This window comes from Panthera uncia, chromosome B1 (assembly GCF_023721935.1).
Source record: "Panthera uncia isolate 11264 chromosome B1, Puncia_PCG_1.0, whole genome shotgun sequence".
Classification (NCBI taxonomy): domain Eukaryota; kingdom Metazoa; phylum Chordata; class Mammalia; order Carnivora; family Felidae; genus Panthera; species Panthera uncia.
The window spans coordinates 151,426,928-151,443,066 of NC_064811.1; the positions used below are offsets into that span (position 1 = coordinate 151,426,928).

At 49.9% G+C, this 16,139-nt stretch overlaps 1 protein-coding gene across 3 annotated transcripts in view; it reads left to right on the forward strand.

The window, feature by feature from the left end:
- Positions 1-13,931, forward strand: part of KIF13B (kinesin family member 13B) — a 199,708-nt gene extending 185,777 nt beyond the window's left edge. For all 3 annotated transcript variants that reach the window (XM_049632357.1, XM_049632358.1, XM_049632359.1), the window contains 3 exons: positions 6,074-6,136; positions 9,734-10,736; positions 12,864-13,931. In XM_049632357.1, the coding sequence (XP_049488314.1) occupies positions 6,074-6,136; positions 9,734-10,736; positions 12,864-13,153 (1,356 nt within the window). In that variant the 3' untranslated portion in view covers positions 13,154-13,931. The remainder of the gene's footprint in view (positions 1-6,073; positions 6,137-9,733; positions 10,737-12,863) is intronic.
- Positions 13,932-16,139: the final 2,208 nt, after the last annotated feature.

Below are 16,139 nucleotides of genomic sequence, written 5' to 3' on the forward strand. Positions count from 1 at the left end.
TCCAAGTGTTCAGTAGTCTCCCTCATATCTCCAAATTTCCATTTCCTTTTTCTCTTACCATCCAAGTTATTGACTTATTGACTCTCCACCAAACCACTGAAGCAACTTCTTGATTGATCTCTTCAAGCTTCGTATCTCCCCTGGTTCAGGATTAATCTTGTCTACATGTAGCTCTTATCACTGCTCATTCGGTACCTTTAATAGCTCATTCCTGTGGGTGAAAATCAGCCGTGAGCTCACAAGGCCTCCTGAACACCACCCTAACCTGCTTCCCTCTGCCCGATGTGGGTCACTCTAGATCATTCTCTCTTCCCCAAGACCTCCTGGAAGATTGAGTAGCTTTTCTTGGGGCAGAGGTGGCAGTAGAGGGAACAGATCAGACTCAGAGAGCAGCTCCTTTGCCATGTCATTCTTCATGTTGAAAGTGTCCTCCTGCCCCAGGAAAGCCACTCAGTCTTCAAGGCCTGTCTCAAAGTAAAATCGCCCTCATGAGGGTATTCTAGACCTGTTTCATTTATCATTCCTTCTACTCTGAATTTTCTCTGCGTTTGAAACTTTGATTCTAATATCTATCATTTTCCTTGATGTTTCAGTTATTTGCATACATGTCCTTGCCAGTCTGTTGAGAGCAAAGCCTGTGACTTTGTGACCTTTGTGTTCCTCACAGCGCTTGTCGCAGCAACCTGCACACCCAGACCTGAGTGTTTGTTGAACTGAATTTGGACATTGAATCAGAGTCCCAGTTATCTCCTTCATGTAGGACAGCTTTATGGAAACATTTGAAATACATAAAAGTAGAGAGGATACTACAGTGAGTCCCTGTGTGCTCGTCACCTTGTCTCAGTAACAATTATGGGTGCCTGGGTGGCTCAGTCGGTTAAGTGTCTGACTCTTGGTTTTGGCTCAGGTCATGATCTCACGATTTATGGATTTGAGCCCCACATCAGGTTTCACTCGGACAGTGTGGAGCCTGCTTGGGATTCTCTCTCTCTCTCTCTCTCTCTCTCTCTCTCTCTCTCTGCCCCTCCTTCCTCTCTCCCTCCCTCCCTTCTGTCTCTGCCCCTCCCCCACTCTCAAATAAACTTTTTTTTTAATGCAAGCCACTTAATTTCTTATTTTTAACCTCAAGCTAATTAAAAATAATAGACGGGCACCTGGATGGCTCAGTTGGTTAAGCAACCGACTCTTGATCTCAGCTCAGGTCTTTTTTTTTTTTTTAATATAGTTTATTGTCAAATTGGTTTCCATACAACACCCAGTGCTCATCCCAACAGGTGCCCTCCTCAGTGCTCAGTGCCCATCACCCACTTTCCCTTCTCCCCTACCCCCCATCAACCCTCAGTTTGTTCTCTGTATTTAAGAGTCTCTTATGGTTTGCCTCCCTCCCTCTCTGTAACTTTTTTTTCCCCTTCTCCTCCCCCATGGTCTTAAGTTTCTCAAGATCCACATATGAGTGAAAACATAGGGTATCTTTCTTTGACTGACTTATTTCACTTAGCATAATACCCTCCAGTTCTATCCATGTTACTGCAAATGGCCAGATTTCATTCTTTCTCATTGCCAAGTAGTATTCCATTGTATATATAAACCACATCTTCTTTATCCATTCGTCAGTTGATGGACATTTAGGCTCTTTCCATAATTTGGCTATTGTTGAAAGTGCTGCTATAAACATTGGGGTACAAGTGCCCCTATGCATCAGCACTCCTGTAGCCCTTGGGTAAATCCCTAGCAGTGCTATTGCTGGGTCATAGGGTAGGTCTATTTTTAATTTTTTGAGGAATCTCCATGCTGTTTTCCAGAGTGGCTGCACCAGTTTGCATTCCCATCAACAGTGCAGGAGGGTTCCCGTTTCTCCACATCCTCTCTAGCATCTATAGTTTCCTGATTTGTTCATTTTAGCCACTCTGACCGGTGTGAGGTGGTATCTCAGTATGGTTTTGATTTGTATTTCCCTGGTGAGGAGTGACATTGAGCAACTTTTCACGTGTCTGTTGACCATCTGGATGTCTTCTTTGGAAAAGTGTCTATTCATGTCGTCTGCCCATTTCTTCACTGGATTATTTGTTTTTCGGGTGTGGAGTTTGGTGAGTTCTTTATATATTTTGGATACTAGCTCTTTATCCGATATGTCATTTGCAAATCTTTTTTCCCATTCTGTCGGTTGCCTTTTAGTTTTGTTGGTTGTTTCCTTTGCAGTGCAGAAGCTTTTTATCTTGGTGAGGTTCCAATAGTTCATTTTTGCTTTTAATTCCCTTGCCTTTGGAGATGTGTTGAGTAAGAAATTGCTGTGGCTGAGGTCAAAGAGGTTTTTTCCTGCTTTCTCCTCTAGGGTTTTGATGGTTTCCTGTCTCACATTCAGGTCCTTCATCCATTTTGAGTTTATTTTTGTGTATGGTGTAAGAAAGTGGTCTAGTTTCATTCTTCTGCATGTTGCTGTCCAGTTCTCCCAGTACCATTTGTTAAAGAGACTGTTTTCCATTGGATACTCTTTTCTGCTTTGTCAAAGATTAGTTGGCCATACATTTGTGGGTCCCATTCTGGGTTCTCTATTCTATTCCATTGGTCTATGTGTCTGTTTTTGTGCCAATACCTGAGTCTTTGTTGAACTGAATTTGGACATTGAATCAGAGTCCCAGTTATCTCCTTCATGTAGGACAGCTTTATGGAAACATTTGAAATACCTAAAAGTAGAGAGGATACCACAGTGAACCCCTGTGTGCTCATCGTCTAGTTTCAGTAACAGTTATAGGTGCCTCAGTCGGTTAAGTGTCTGACTCTTGGTTTTGGCTCAGGTCATGATATCACGGTTCATGGGTTTGTGCCCCACATTGGGATTCACTCTGGCAGTGTGGAGCCTGCTTGGGATTCTCTCTCTCTCTCTCTCTCTCTCTCTCTCTCTCTCTGTCTCTCTCTGCCGCTCCTCCCACCCTCTCCCCTCTTCTGTCTCTGCCCCTCCCCTACTCTCTCTCTCAAAATAAATAAACTTTAAAACAAAAAGAAAAAAAATATCAAAAAAATGAATACATGGCCAAGCTTGTATGCCCATACCCTACCGTCATTTGCACGTACCTCTCAGAGTCCTCTGGTGGAGAAATATCTACCTGACGCTTACTCGGCCAGAGTCGGTTTTCTGGCAGCCACCACTGCCTGGCTTCCCACAGAGCGGGCATCATGAGTGGGTAGCATGTGAACCAGAAAAGTAGGTGTGTGCAAAGTACTTGACATTACACTGAGGACCCCGCTCAGACCTGATCCCATCTTATTTTTGACACTATTTTTTGTGTGTCCAGTGTCCTGCTCTGCACCCCTGTCATCTGACTGGTGGAGTCGGGGTGGGCCTGTTTATGAAGCAGATGTGTTTCTTGATGAAATGGCCAATGGGGGTGACTGACTATGACAGGAAGCTTGTGAGAGGAAGATGTGAGGTCTCAGCTTAGTGGCCTATAGCCATGACATTGGGCCCTGGGTACCAGGGGTAACTTTAGATACTATGGGAGAAAGTAAATATAAAAATACAGACAGTAGCCCCTATATTCAAAGACTGTAAAGCAGGGTGGAGGATACTTGCTTGGAAATAACTCGAGTATCACTGTCTACTGAGTTGACAGTAGAGTGGAGAAATGGAGATTCCTGTGAGAGAGAACTGGCTAGGTGCTGTGAGGGATGGGGGAGTGATGTGTTGTGTGAGTTGAGGGGAGAGGCTTTCCTGGTCCAGGAATCCAAGGAAAGGCTGGAAGGTCTTGTGGTTGAGGCCCTCATCATGTGCAGCTGCCTTTCCCCCACCAGGATATTCTCCTTCATTCTCTTCCACTCACATTGTCTTTCTTTCTTTCTTTCTTTCTTTCTTTTTTTTTTTAAGTTTATTTATTTTTAGAGAGAGAGAGAACATGAGTGGAGAAGGGGCATAAAGAGAGGGAGAGAGAGAGTCCCAAGCAGGCTTCATGCTGTCAGCACAGACCCCAACACAGGGCTTGATCCCATGAACCATGAAATCATGACCTCAGCCAAAATCAAGAGTTGGACATTGGATGCTCAACTGACTGAGCCACTGAGGTGCCCCTCACATTGTCTTAAACATACCTCTGATGCTAGCTCTCCCTGGCCATTAGCCCCTGGTGGCTCCCCAGTGTTGCAGGGTAAAGTGTACTTTCCTTTAGTTTATCCCTAGGTTCTTCCATGTGTTTAGACTTACCTCCCACCGTTTCTTAAGTGCATGTCCTCTCTGCCTTTTCTGAGATCCCACCACCATCCCCCTTACCTTCAGCAGAATTAATCCCTTCTAGCTCTTTTCTCCCAAAGGCAGTCGCAAAGCGTGGTTACAGCAGTACCCTTTGCTAAAACATGGTACTCTTTGCTAAAATGCTGTTATTTGATGCTGTGAACTCAGGTTCACCTCCTAAGTGAGCCATCTTGTTCCAAGTGGGCCCCTCTCCCTTCAGGTAAGAGTTTGGGCTGCTTAGTAGGAAGCAGGACTTTGGCCATCCAGTCTTAGTGCCTGTACACTGTCCAGAGCATCTTTAAAAAAAATTTTTTTTAACATTTATTTATTTTTGAGAGAGAAGAAGTGGGAGAGGAGCAGAGAGAGAGGGAGACACAGAATCCAAAGCAGGCTCCAGGCTCTGAGCTGTCAGCACAGAGGCCAACGTGGGGCTTGAACCCACAAACCATGAGATTGTGACCTGAGCCGAAGTCAGACACTTAATCGATGAGCACCTAGCACCCCTGTCCAGAGAGCATCTTTATGGCAGAGAAGCCTCAGGCACCCAGATACATCTTGGGAACTGGGAGGACCTGGGGTCCGAAGGGGGTCAGAAGGAAATTGGGGAGATATGAAGTCTACATGTCTAGGCAGTTTAGGTCAGGTAGTAGATCCGTGGTTTGCTGCTTCTCCTTTTGGATCCAAGAAGAGAAAGGACACTCATACTGTACGGAAACAAACTGTGATGCCCAATTTTGGCTCCTCCTGGGGGCTTGTTTGTGGTGCCAGGATGGAGCCCTCTTGGGGCTGAGCATTCTGAGGCAAGGTCCAGACTCTTGCATTGGAACAGGGAGACCTGGGAAGGGGCCAGAGGTTGATTGTTGGAATAAAGGCAGAAGTGGTGGATTCTTGGTTTCTTTGAGAGAATCACGTCTGTAAACCCAGCAGCTACTAAAGGAATATCTGATTTCTTCCCCTCTGCAGTTACCAGCTCCTTCTTTTGACATACGTTTTCCTTATCCTGGTGCTAATTATTTTTTCACTGTTTTGGTTTTTTTTTTTAATGTTCCTTGAACCACATGTCCATAAGTAATGAGTCCTTCCTTGTGCTGTTGCTGACACCCATTAATTCAGGCTCTTACCCCTCATATCTGCTCTGTTGCTGGAGTCTCATCGTAATTTGTCTACCTTAGCCTTTAAATATTTCTCCAATCAGTTTGCCTTCTACCACCAGATCCATCTCCTCAAGCTTCTGCTTTCTCCACTCAGGCACCTGTGGTGGTTTTCGTCATTACCTGATGAGGGTAGCTGCAGACACCAAAGCCTCTATCCACATGTCTGTCCTGCTGTGTTTTATGCCCCAGACTTGTGTGCTAGCCCGACCAGCTTCCTTACTCCTCACTTCCTGTGACGATGCTTGGGCACCACTTCTCCCTGGCCATCAAGGCTTGCTTCGTGTCCCACCTCCTGCCTGAAGCCTTTCCTGTCCCAACCATTTCTCTCTAGAGTCCTGCAACACTAGTATGTGCAGAACAGCCCTTGACAAACAGGCTCCATATGTGAGTGGAGAGGGAGCCTGTGAGTGTGTAGGTGTGCCATCTATGGTGTGGTTTTTAGCATGTGTCCTGTGTTGCCAACTGGGGTATACGTGCTCGCTGTGCTCCGTATTTCCTACACTTCCCTGTGGAGTGTGGCGCCACTAGCCTTGGCATGCCTAACTGGCAGGGACTTGTTAGAATTCCTGAAGGTGTAAAAGTTCACGTTGAGTGCGTCCTCCTGATGGGCTGTCCCGTCTGTTCAATTAAAACCTTCTGTGGTGATCTCTCTGCTTCTCTTGGTCCCTTACGCCTGCCTGTTCACTTGTTTTCTCAGCCCATGCCCCGAATCATGGTGCAGTCTGCCTTCCCGGACGTGGGGACGCCCAGAATGGTGGAGGTGAGTTAGTCGGGCGGAGGTGGCACCTTTGCTGGTGGCTGTCCCACATGTGGTGGGTGGCCCCAAGGCTCTAATTTTTGAGTCCACACCCATGGGTTTTTCATTTTAGTGTTCCCGTTTTGATAATTAGCTATAATATAGGTCACTGTCTTCTCCCTCTATGTTTTCCTTGTTCTACTTTTCTATTTTCAACTTGTTAATCATATGATTGCTAAACTTTTAGGTGCTTGACTGCTAATGTAGTCTGCTGCTTTAATAGCCCACTGCTAGGCAAAGGCGATTTCTATAAACAGAACAATCTCCTTATCCTGAGTGTTTGCTTAATTCTCAGTTTTACATTTCATTCTGATTCATGATATCAGCGTGAAAAGACTAATGCTAAACTGGGGAGAAAATAGTCTCTTATGATCTCCCACAGATGAACAGCACTTCTCATCTTATGAATAGCAAATCTATTTTCTCCCACTGTGCGTTCATTCTCTTAGGAAGGGCTGTATCTTTATCGGAAAATTTTATTTATTAAAACAACGGCCAAAAAGGGCAAATGATTTGAAAGAGAACTCAGACCTCCACGGATTCACTCCTTTCTAAAAAGACCCTTTTCAATCCAGAACATATTTGATGTTCATGTGCACCAACCCCCCCCCCCCCCCCCCCCCCCCCCCCGCCAACCCTGTCCCCTGTGAGTTGTGTTTGTTATTTTGCTGAGGCAGGATTGGGATCCCAAGGCCAGTGGGACAGAGGGAGACCATGTCTTTCACGGGTGAGGGCACCAGACCTGTGACAGCCTCTGTGGCTCAGGGCAGCTCTGGAAGTGTCAGCGGTAAGGGAATAACCCACAGATGGGGGGAGACGGTTTCCACTCACATATCAACTCCAGTCAAGTGGGAGCGGCTTCCTGCAGTGCTGTAACGGAAGGAATCTGAGGCTGTGCTCAGGCTCAGCAGGAAAGAACCGAGCAATCAGTGCTTGCCTTCTGCCACCTTTGGTCCCTTTTGTCACTGTGGATCTGACCTCTGATCCCTGGTTGTCACTTACTGGAGACTTTAGATAAATCCTTTAACCTCTCTGGGCCATGTTGTAAAATGCATATGGTAGTACTTGCCGGCCTACATCGAAGGATTCATGTGGAGGCAAATGGGATAATGACCAGGGAAATCCAAGCCACTGTCACTGGACTGTCACCTCCTCAGGACAGGACTGAGCTGGCCATTTGCAGACAGCTGTCCGTGTGGCAATGATGCAGTGTTACCATCGGAGAATAGGGAACATGTACTATTTCAGAACCACAGTTCCTGTGCAGATTCTAGACTCTGGTAGTTTTGTTTGTATATTCTTCCCTGCCTGGTCAGTGATATTAAAAATAAAATAGAAAAGGATAAATAAAACATGTACAAGTTGCAAAAGAAAAATGATTGAAGGATTGCCTAATCTTTTAGAGTATTTATGTTGGTGACAGTTATTGATCTATTGGATTTAGTAAATTTTGCAGCCTGGAGATCCATCACAAAAATGGGCTGTTAATCTCAAGAGGTGCCGTTAATTTCGTACCCTGAAAGTGTGCCTTGTGGGGAAAGGAGGGCCTCTGGAGACAGGAATATAAATGACAATTCACGTGAAAATGCATGATTTATCAGACTGCTGAGTTAAGCCAAGTAACTGTAAGAGACTTATAGATCTCAGCTGTTTCCCAGTTCAAATAAATCCTGTATTTCAAATGGAAAATGGCCATTCCTGTAATATAAATAATCTTTCCGTAAATATTGGAAAACATATTTCTTTTTCTGAACGGCATCCTTCTCCAGAGCACCAACCCCATTCCCTGTTCCTGCCTTCTCTCTTACCCCTGTCATTGTGAATCAGGAATAGAGAGATAATCTGCTAACTTCTTCAAATGGCTTCAGTTATCACTGAAAGAGCACCCTAGGAGCACCTCAGAACCAGTAGAATGTGGACGAGCAGTGGCTGTCGTCATTCCCCAGGGGATGGGGCTTTGTGTGTCTCTGTCAGAGTGAGGCAGACAAGTCATACGAGATGGGGAAGCCAGCCTCTGCGGCTCCTTCCACGCTCAGCCCCTCTTCACTGCAGGGGAGGTTACTGCCTGGCCTGCATCTCCCTGGACCAGAGGGCCCGCGAACCATGACATGGGACCAGCCTGCAGGCAGCCTGTCTCCTCTTCTTTCACCTGACTCCCGGCCAGGAGCCACAAGCTAGCCACCAGGCCCAAGGGTCATTCCTGGCAGCACTGGCGAAGCTGTGTTGAGGCACATCCACACCCTTCACTGAGATCCTCATTTCAACTTTGCAGGAGAAAGTATTCTTCTGGCTTCTAGTGATTCTCTCAGTCCCTCGTGAAGTTGGTGGTGGGCAGGAGGATCTGTTTCCATCAGAGCAGGGTGCTTAGCCTGAATGCCGGGAGGCTGGGGATGCTGGTGGGTAGGGAGGGAATCGAGATTTAATGTGCACCTATTGTGTGCTGCACCCTGTGGTAAGGACCTTGCCATGCCTCACTGACCCTACTACATGGCCGTCGAGTAGTCTTCTTTCCCACCACCAAGCCCTTGTCCCACAGCAGCTGAGTGTTCAACTTAATTCTGACACCATCTTCCCTGGAGATGGCATCAAAGCCCATGGGTTAAGGGCTCAGGCCCACAAGAATGTCCCTGCTTTGAGTATCAGTCCCAAGTCCAGGTGGTCGGTCACCTGTGCTTCTGATCAACCAGCTGTAGATAAGGGGTTCCAATGAACCTCTACTTGGGTTTGATTAATTTGTCAGAATGGTTCACACAACTCAAGAGAAACATTTTACTTACTAGATCACCAGTTTATTACAAGGGATACCACTGGGGAACAGCCACGTGGAAGAGGTGCATAGGGCCAGGTGTGGGGAGAAGGCGTGGACTTTTAACGCCCTCCCTGTGTGCAACACTCTCCCCATACCTCCATGTGTTCACCAAACCAGCAGCTCCCAGGAGCCTGTCCCTCTTGGTTTTTGTGGAGGCTTTATTACATAGGCATGATTGATTAAATCATTGGCAATTAGTGATTAGCTCACCTTCAGCCCCTCTTCCCTCCCTGGAGGTTGGCTGTGGGGCTGAAGCTCAAATCACAAGGTGGGTTGCCCTGGCAACCAGCCCCCATCCTTAGGTGCAGGCCCAGAGTCACCTCATTAACATGAACTCAGATGTTGTTGGAAGGGGCTTGTTAGGAATATCAAAACGCCTTTATCACTCTTACCACTTAGGAAACTCCAAGGGTTCCAGAGCTCTGTGGCAGAAACAGGATGAAGGCCAAATATGTATTTCTTATTATAAGTCACTCTATCTCAGGCAGCGAGCAGGTGGGTGACTGTTTGCTTGGTGCTCAGCATAGTGCAGAGTGAGGGCTCCTCAGTGTTTGCTGCGGAAAAAACTGGGGTCACCCGGACGGAAGTGGTGGAACAGAACTGGCACCCGGTCTGCCCAGGTGCACGGCAGCGCTCTTTTCACTGTCAGAGCTGTAATGTTTCAACTGACCACAAGATCTGTCTGAATTCTTTTGGAAATGAGCAGCTGACTTTGAATTTTAACCTTTATTCTTGGCCCTTCCCTGCTTCAGGCTTACCGAGAGAGCATGGGGATTAGTGCGGCTCCTGATGTGACTGTGCAGATGGCCCCCGTGAAGATGTTTGACAGACCCACGAAAGCACCTCCCCAGCAGTCCGTCACTGCCAACACCCAGGCCCCCGAAGTTCAGGAAGGGCCGCCCAGCCCCCTGAGTGAGGCCTCCAGTGGGTACTTTTCCCACAGCGTCTCCACCGCGACACTGTCCGATGCATTGGTCCCTAGCCTTGATGCCGCGGCTGCAGTGGGGGGCCAGACGCCTGGCTCGCCCCCTCCTGCCCTCTGCCTGGCCACCCCGGACACGGAGCTCCCATTTCCATCTGCTGCTCCCACTGCAGACAGTGATCTTCCTGCCCAGTTGGAGGGTCAGCGCAGCCTTCTGTCCCTGCCACTCCTGGCAACGCAAAATGCTTGGGGCAACAGCAACGGTGCGTCCGAGGCCAGGGGAGCAGTTTCCTCGGAGAAGCAGAATGAAGAAGCAAGGGCTTCACTGACTCATCTCCCCATGCCTGCCCCCCAGAAGGAATCACCCAGCCAGCAAAGCGGCGGCAAAGTTTCCTCAGCCACCAAGCAGCTCGGAAGAGCCACGGACCATGTGAAGCCTGCCTCCAGCTTAGAGCTGGATGTCTCCAAACCACAGCCTCCAGACCTCCTGTCTCAATCACCTGCTCTGGCGTCTCCATTCAGAATCCAGAAGGTGCGAACCTCCGAGCTGAAGTCGTTCTCGCGCATGCTGGGTGGGGACTCCAGCTGCCCCTCTGGTGCTGAGGAGGACCTGCCGGCCTCCGGGGGGCCGAGCGACAGCAGTGCTGGGACACAGGCCCTGGGAAAGCTGGAGGTTTCCTCAGATTCTGAAGAAGCCAGCGAAGTCCCAGAGTGGCTCAAAGAGGGAGAATGTGTCACCGTGGGCACCAACAAGATAGGCATTGTGAGGTACATCGGGCCAACTGACTTTCAAGAGGGGACGTGGATCGGAGTAGAGTTACATTCACCTTCAGGTGAGTGCTACTTGTTTGGGATGGTTCCCGGGGCTCCTAAGGGGATTTCGCCAACTGTGGTCTGGGGGGAGAGTACTGGCCCTGTCCCAGCACTGCGGGGAACTTGCTATGTGCCCTTGGGCACATCATTTGACCTCCCTGAGCCTCCAGGTCACTTTTCAAAATCAGGAATGAAAGTTACCTAAGTGTTCTCTTTGTTAAACCTCCAGACATTTTTCAGAAACCTAAGACATTGATTGAAAGCTACTATCAATTTGGTTATGAATTTAAATGCCTTTTTTTTTTTTTTTTTTTTTTTTTTTAAGTCACAGAGGCATCTGCTTTTGAACTGTAACAGTGTAACAGTAGCTGTGTCTGCTGTTTCTGCTCAGGTTGCAAACACTGATGCCTGAGTGCATGCTGGATGCCTTGGCTTGAGAACAGAAGAGGTGATCTCTTATGTCTCATTACAGAATGGCACACCTTAAAAGCAAATAGATCACCATTTTCTGAAAAACCAGGGCCACAACTTAAGGAAATACTTTGTCCTTTAGATGTTTCCTTTTATTAAAACAGCTTTACTCTGATACCAATTCACATATTGTAAAGTCTACCTGTTAAAAGTGTACAATTAATTTAATGGTTCTGAGTAGATTTACAGAGTTGTGCAATCACTACCATAGTCTAATCTTAGAACAGGTTCATCAACCTAAAAAGAAGCCACATGTCTGTTTTGAAGGCCCTCTCCCTCCCTAAGTCCTAGCTAACCAACCAATAATCAGTTTTTCATCTCTCTAAATTTATATGCAATGTCCTAATCTGGACTTTCACATAAAGGGGATCCTACAATATGCTGGGCTTTTGTGACTGGCTTCTTTCATTCTGCATAATTTTCCAAGGTTTATCTGGTTACAACTTGTGTCAGCACTCCATCCCTTTTTCTGGGCAAATAGTATTCCAGCCTGTGGAAGTTCCACCTTTTGTTCATCCATTCATCAGTTGGTTTCCACTTTTTGGCTGCTGTGAAAAATGCTGTAAGTTGGAAATGGTTCTAGAAGAGTAATGCAGCACAGGCCAGACATTTTTTAAAGAAGTGTCTGCTATTATGTGCAGGGAAATTGGGAGAGAAGTTTATATCTGCAGTTGGACTCAAGAATTGAAGGGGAATTAGCAAATAGATGAATTCATTCAACAATTATGCACCCACCATGTGGCAATCACTGTCTTGGTTTCCAAGGATACCTTGGGGAGCAAAACAAAGTCCCTGGTCTCACTGGACTTTCATTTTGGGAGGGAGAAAATAAGTAAACAAACGAAGAAATAATTAACACTTGATAGTAGTAAGTGCTGTGAAGAAAACGAAATGGGGTGAGTGGGCAGAGGACAGTGGGGAGACTGGAAGTGGGGAGCTGGTGGGCAGGGGTGGGGGGTGTGCCCTGGGAGCCGAGGGATTAGCGGTGGCCACGCAGTGAGGGACATGGTCTGTTAGATGCGCTGAGAGGTGCTCCTGAGGGGTCCTTGCTGACAGAGAGGAGGTGGTGAGGGTGGGCCTGTTTGGAGTCAGGGGAAGAGAGAAGGGTAGGTTAGGATGTGCAGTGAGTGAAGACAATTCATGATTGTTTTTGCTTCAAAGATCATGTTCCCCACCAACCTGTCACCATGAGATACTGACATTTAGGGGTCAGGGTGGTCCCTTTGCTCAGGTATCCTCTTCTCTCTACCCACTTGAGCACTGGGTTCATTCTTCACCTTAATGCATTTTCTGTTTTTACAAAGGAAACTTCTTTCCTCCATTTTGACACATTAAGCATGACATCTGACTAGCTACAATTTGGTAATTTGCCAGTTTCCATCTAATGGATTCAGGAAAAATAATCATTCCACCAACCACCTCCATCCAGGTTGAAAATGGTCTCTTCCCTGGAGGAGGGTGGGGTTGGTGCCACTTCTGCTTTGCTGACTTGCCTGCACCTGGCCATGGGAAATGGCAGGACGGGCGCATCGACCTCACCTGGGCTGCCTGGGGGTGCCTGTCACCGGCAGCCAGCACATGCTGCCTGGGAGCCTGTGCCCTCGGCCTCATCTGTTTGACAGGGAGCTAGAGGCCCTGGGAAGCCACCTCTGTGTCTTCTTCTCTTTTCCCCTCAGGTAAGAATGACGGCTCCATCGGAGGGAAGCAGTACTTCAAGTGCAACCCCGGCCACGGGCTGCTGGTGAGGCCAAGCCGGGTGCGCAGAGCAACGGGCACAGGGCAGCGGCGCAGCGCGGGGCCCAGGCTGCAGGGCGCCCCTGAGCCCCGAAGGAGCAGCACCCTCTCCGGCTCCGCCACCAACCTGGCCTCCCTGACGGCGGCTCTGGCCAAGGCAGAGGGCGCCACAGCGCTGAGGGCCAACAAGAGCCATAAGAACCCGGAGAACCGAAAGTCCTGGGCCAGTTAAGCCGGCGCCCCGGCCCTCCTCCCTCACAGTCCTCCTGGGCTGCTGGCCTGCTTCCCTGGCCAGTGCTGCCGGAAGGCGTGGCTCCCGAGCCTTGCCGGTGACGGCCCTGGGGTGGGCAGTGACACCTCAGACTCCCTTCCCTGGGGAGCAGGGCAGTGAACTCTTTTTGCACAACACAGGGCTCGTGACCTTTCCCTGCTCCTCCCGGGACTCTGGAAGCTTCATTTCTTCCTCTGCTCAGAGAAGAGGCATCTCCACAAGGCGGTGGGGTTGAAGGTTCTAGGAGCCCAGAGCAGTCCTGGATGGTGGGAGCCAGGCCCCTGCCAACTCCCTGGTGGGAGCCAGGCCCCTGCCTGGAGATTTCCCCACCTGGGGCTGTTGTTCCTCTTTTCTGTTCTGATGACCCCACTAACCTCGTAACCAACCTCGTAACCAGTGCCTTTGTTTCCCACAGAGGCAGGGCATCCTCCCTCTGCCTCCAGGGCCAGCGCCCCAGCCGACCCGCTGTGGTTCTGGCTTGCTCCCCAGGCTCACTGCATCCTCTGGCCCCCCAGAGACCCAACACCAAGTAACAGACTCCCACAAGTGCCTCTGGTGAGACTTTCGGCACAAGGTCCTGGGCGCCACAGCAACGGGCACTGGGCCTGACCCTCCCACCTTTCCCTCCTCCTTTCCACAGGGTTTCTTAGCGGTTTCTTTGTGGGCATGTTAGTGTCATTATACCTGGAAAGCGTTTTCTCTTTGCCATTTGTTCCCTTAACAGAGTGCTTGGAATATATTTATTTATATTTATTTTTTCAAAATCCGAAATCTTTCGCGAGCCACAATCATCTGCCCAGGCATGAGTGCCCCGGACCTGCCTTGCACATCACCAGCCTCTGAGGCTGCTCAGCAGCTGCCAGCCTCCTGCCTCCGGCAGGGGTTCCCAGGGGGACAGAGGGTGATGCCCCTCCTTAGGTTATCATTGACACAGATGCACAAGTGGCCTTACTCCAAGAGAGCAAAAACTTGGAGGATTATGTTATGGTGCATCTGCAATGTCAAAGTCAGCAGAGGTGTCACGACCCTATTTGGTGCAATTTTGGTTTCTTGGAAGGGCCTGAGACCAGTTTAACTTCTTGGCAGTTCTATACCCTGATGACTCCCTAAGGCTGGGGGGCTGTGGCCTAGCAGGTGGGCCTGTGCAAGGAGAGCTCCCCACTGTCCCTACCAGTCCAGACCTGGACAGCAGGAGACCCTCCACGAGCATTGCCCAGCTCTCGCAGGACACTTCCTGGAACCCTTCCCCGCCAGGCTGGTTGGGAGTTGGAACGGAGTCTGCAGACGTGAGAAGAGGGCTGGTGCCTCTGGGACCAGGGGGTGGCGTGTGGCTCCGGTGGGGAGTGCCAGGTGGGATGGAACCTCCATGGGAGAGCTAGTGCTTCTGGAACTTTCCATGGGAGTAGCCCAGGGACCTAGTGCCCAGCATTCAGCTACCTTCCATGTATGTCCTCACAAGGGAGCAGGACCCTAGGGGACACCCTGGGGACAGCCCGGGGACAAACCCCGGGTCAGGATTTGTGCACGGCACTGGGAGGCCTGTTTTTAGTTCTCACATTTAGACTCTTAGAAACGATGCCCAGGAAGCCCTTTTTGAAAAATCTCTGTTCCGTAGGGATTTGAAGCCCCTACGGAGAAGTCATGTCAGGTTCCCTGCCCCAGAGTGGGGCTGTGTGGGGCCCACGGGTACCTGAGGGTTTGCAGCTGCCGCAGGCCCGAATCCCCCTTGGGGAGGAGCCCGGGATTAATTAGCTTCCATTAATTACACGTGGCGCCGCCCGCCAGCCAACCGCTTTGGGGCCCAGCTTCCTAACAGCCAGCTGTGTGCCAGGTGAGAGCTGCCGCTCCCGCCCACCCTGTGTGCCTCAGTCCTCACTCCTCACTGGGCTGGGCCCCCGTGACTCGAGCTGCCACAGGAGGACGGGCCCGGAGCTGAAGGGCACACCCCTCGTGTAGCTTTATCTCAGCAAATGTTCAGTTTCTGCCTAACCTTCTCAGCACAAAAGTCCTCCACAAATCTGTGTTCAGGTAGGTCTTTTCTCTGCGGACACCAGCATCAGTGTGGTCCGTTGATGTGCGAACTGGCACCACCCCTTCCTCTGAGGGGAGCAGCGATGCTCTCACAGCCTCCCGACGACCTGCCTGTGGGCAGACGTCGCACGCCTGGCTCACTGGGGAAAACAAATGGAAGGTCATTTGGCCGTTTATGATCCTTATTTACCTGGCAAAGTACTTGCCGGAGCCCAGCCCTGTGCGTGCTTTCAGCAGCCTTCCGTAGAACTGTCTCGGGAAGGCCAGTCAGGAGATGGGTGTCATGCTCTGTCTCTGTCACTTGGTTTGGTTGACATGGAGTGGACTGCAGTGGAATTATGGACCTGAGCGGGGTCATATCAGCTGGAGCTTGCAGGAGCCGTGGAAGAGACCAGCCTGGGGTGTAAGGAGGTTTCGGGACCACCTTCTCTTTCTCCCAAGGTCCCCTCTGCAGCCAGCATGGCCTCCCTCCGTCCCCTGGGCCTGCTTTTCCAACATTCCCAGTTTCCTCTGCCTGAGATTCCCCACCACCCATCCCCGTTCCTTGCAGGTCTGCCTCCCAGGGGAGCAGCGTTGCCCCAGCCGTGGCTTCCCCTGGGTCTTGTGCAGAAGCAGCTGACAGTGTGAGCAGCTGAGCAGAGGGCCTGCCGGAACAGCCTGGCTGCCAACGGGGTGGGAGGGCCGTCATTGGTCTTGGGAGGAAGGCATTACTGTGGCTGCTGTCTGGTATGCAGCTCTCGCCTGCTTTGGAGCACGTTTTTTGGGCCCTGCCCTGCAGGGTGTGAGAGAGGAGACGTCTGTCCCGTTGGTGTCGTTGGCGAGCTGCCACTGTGGCTGGAGAGTCAACAGTGGGCCTGCCCCTGGACCGGGAGAGGCTGGTCTGGCTGTCCTGACTCAGCTCTGGCCCCACAGGCAC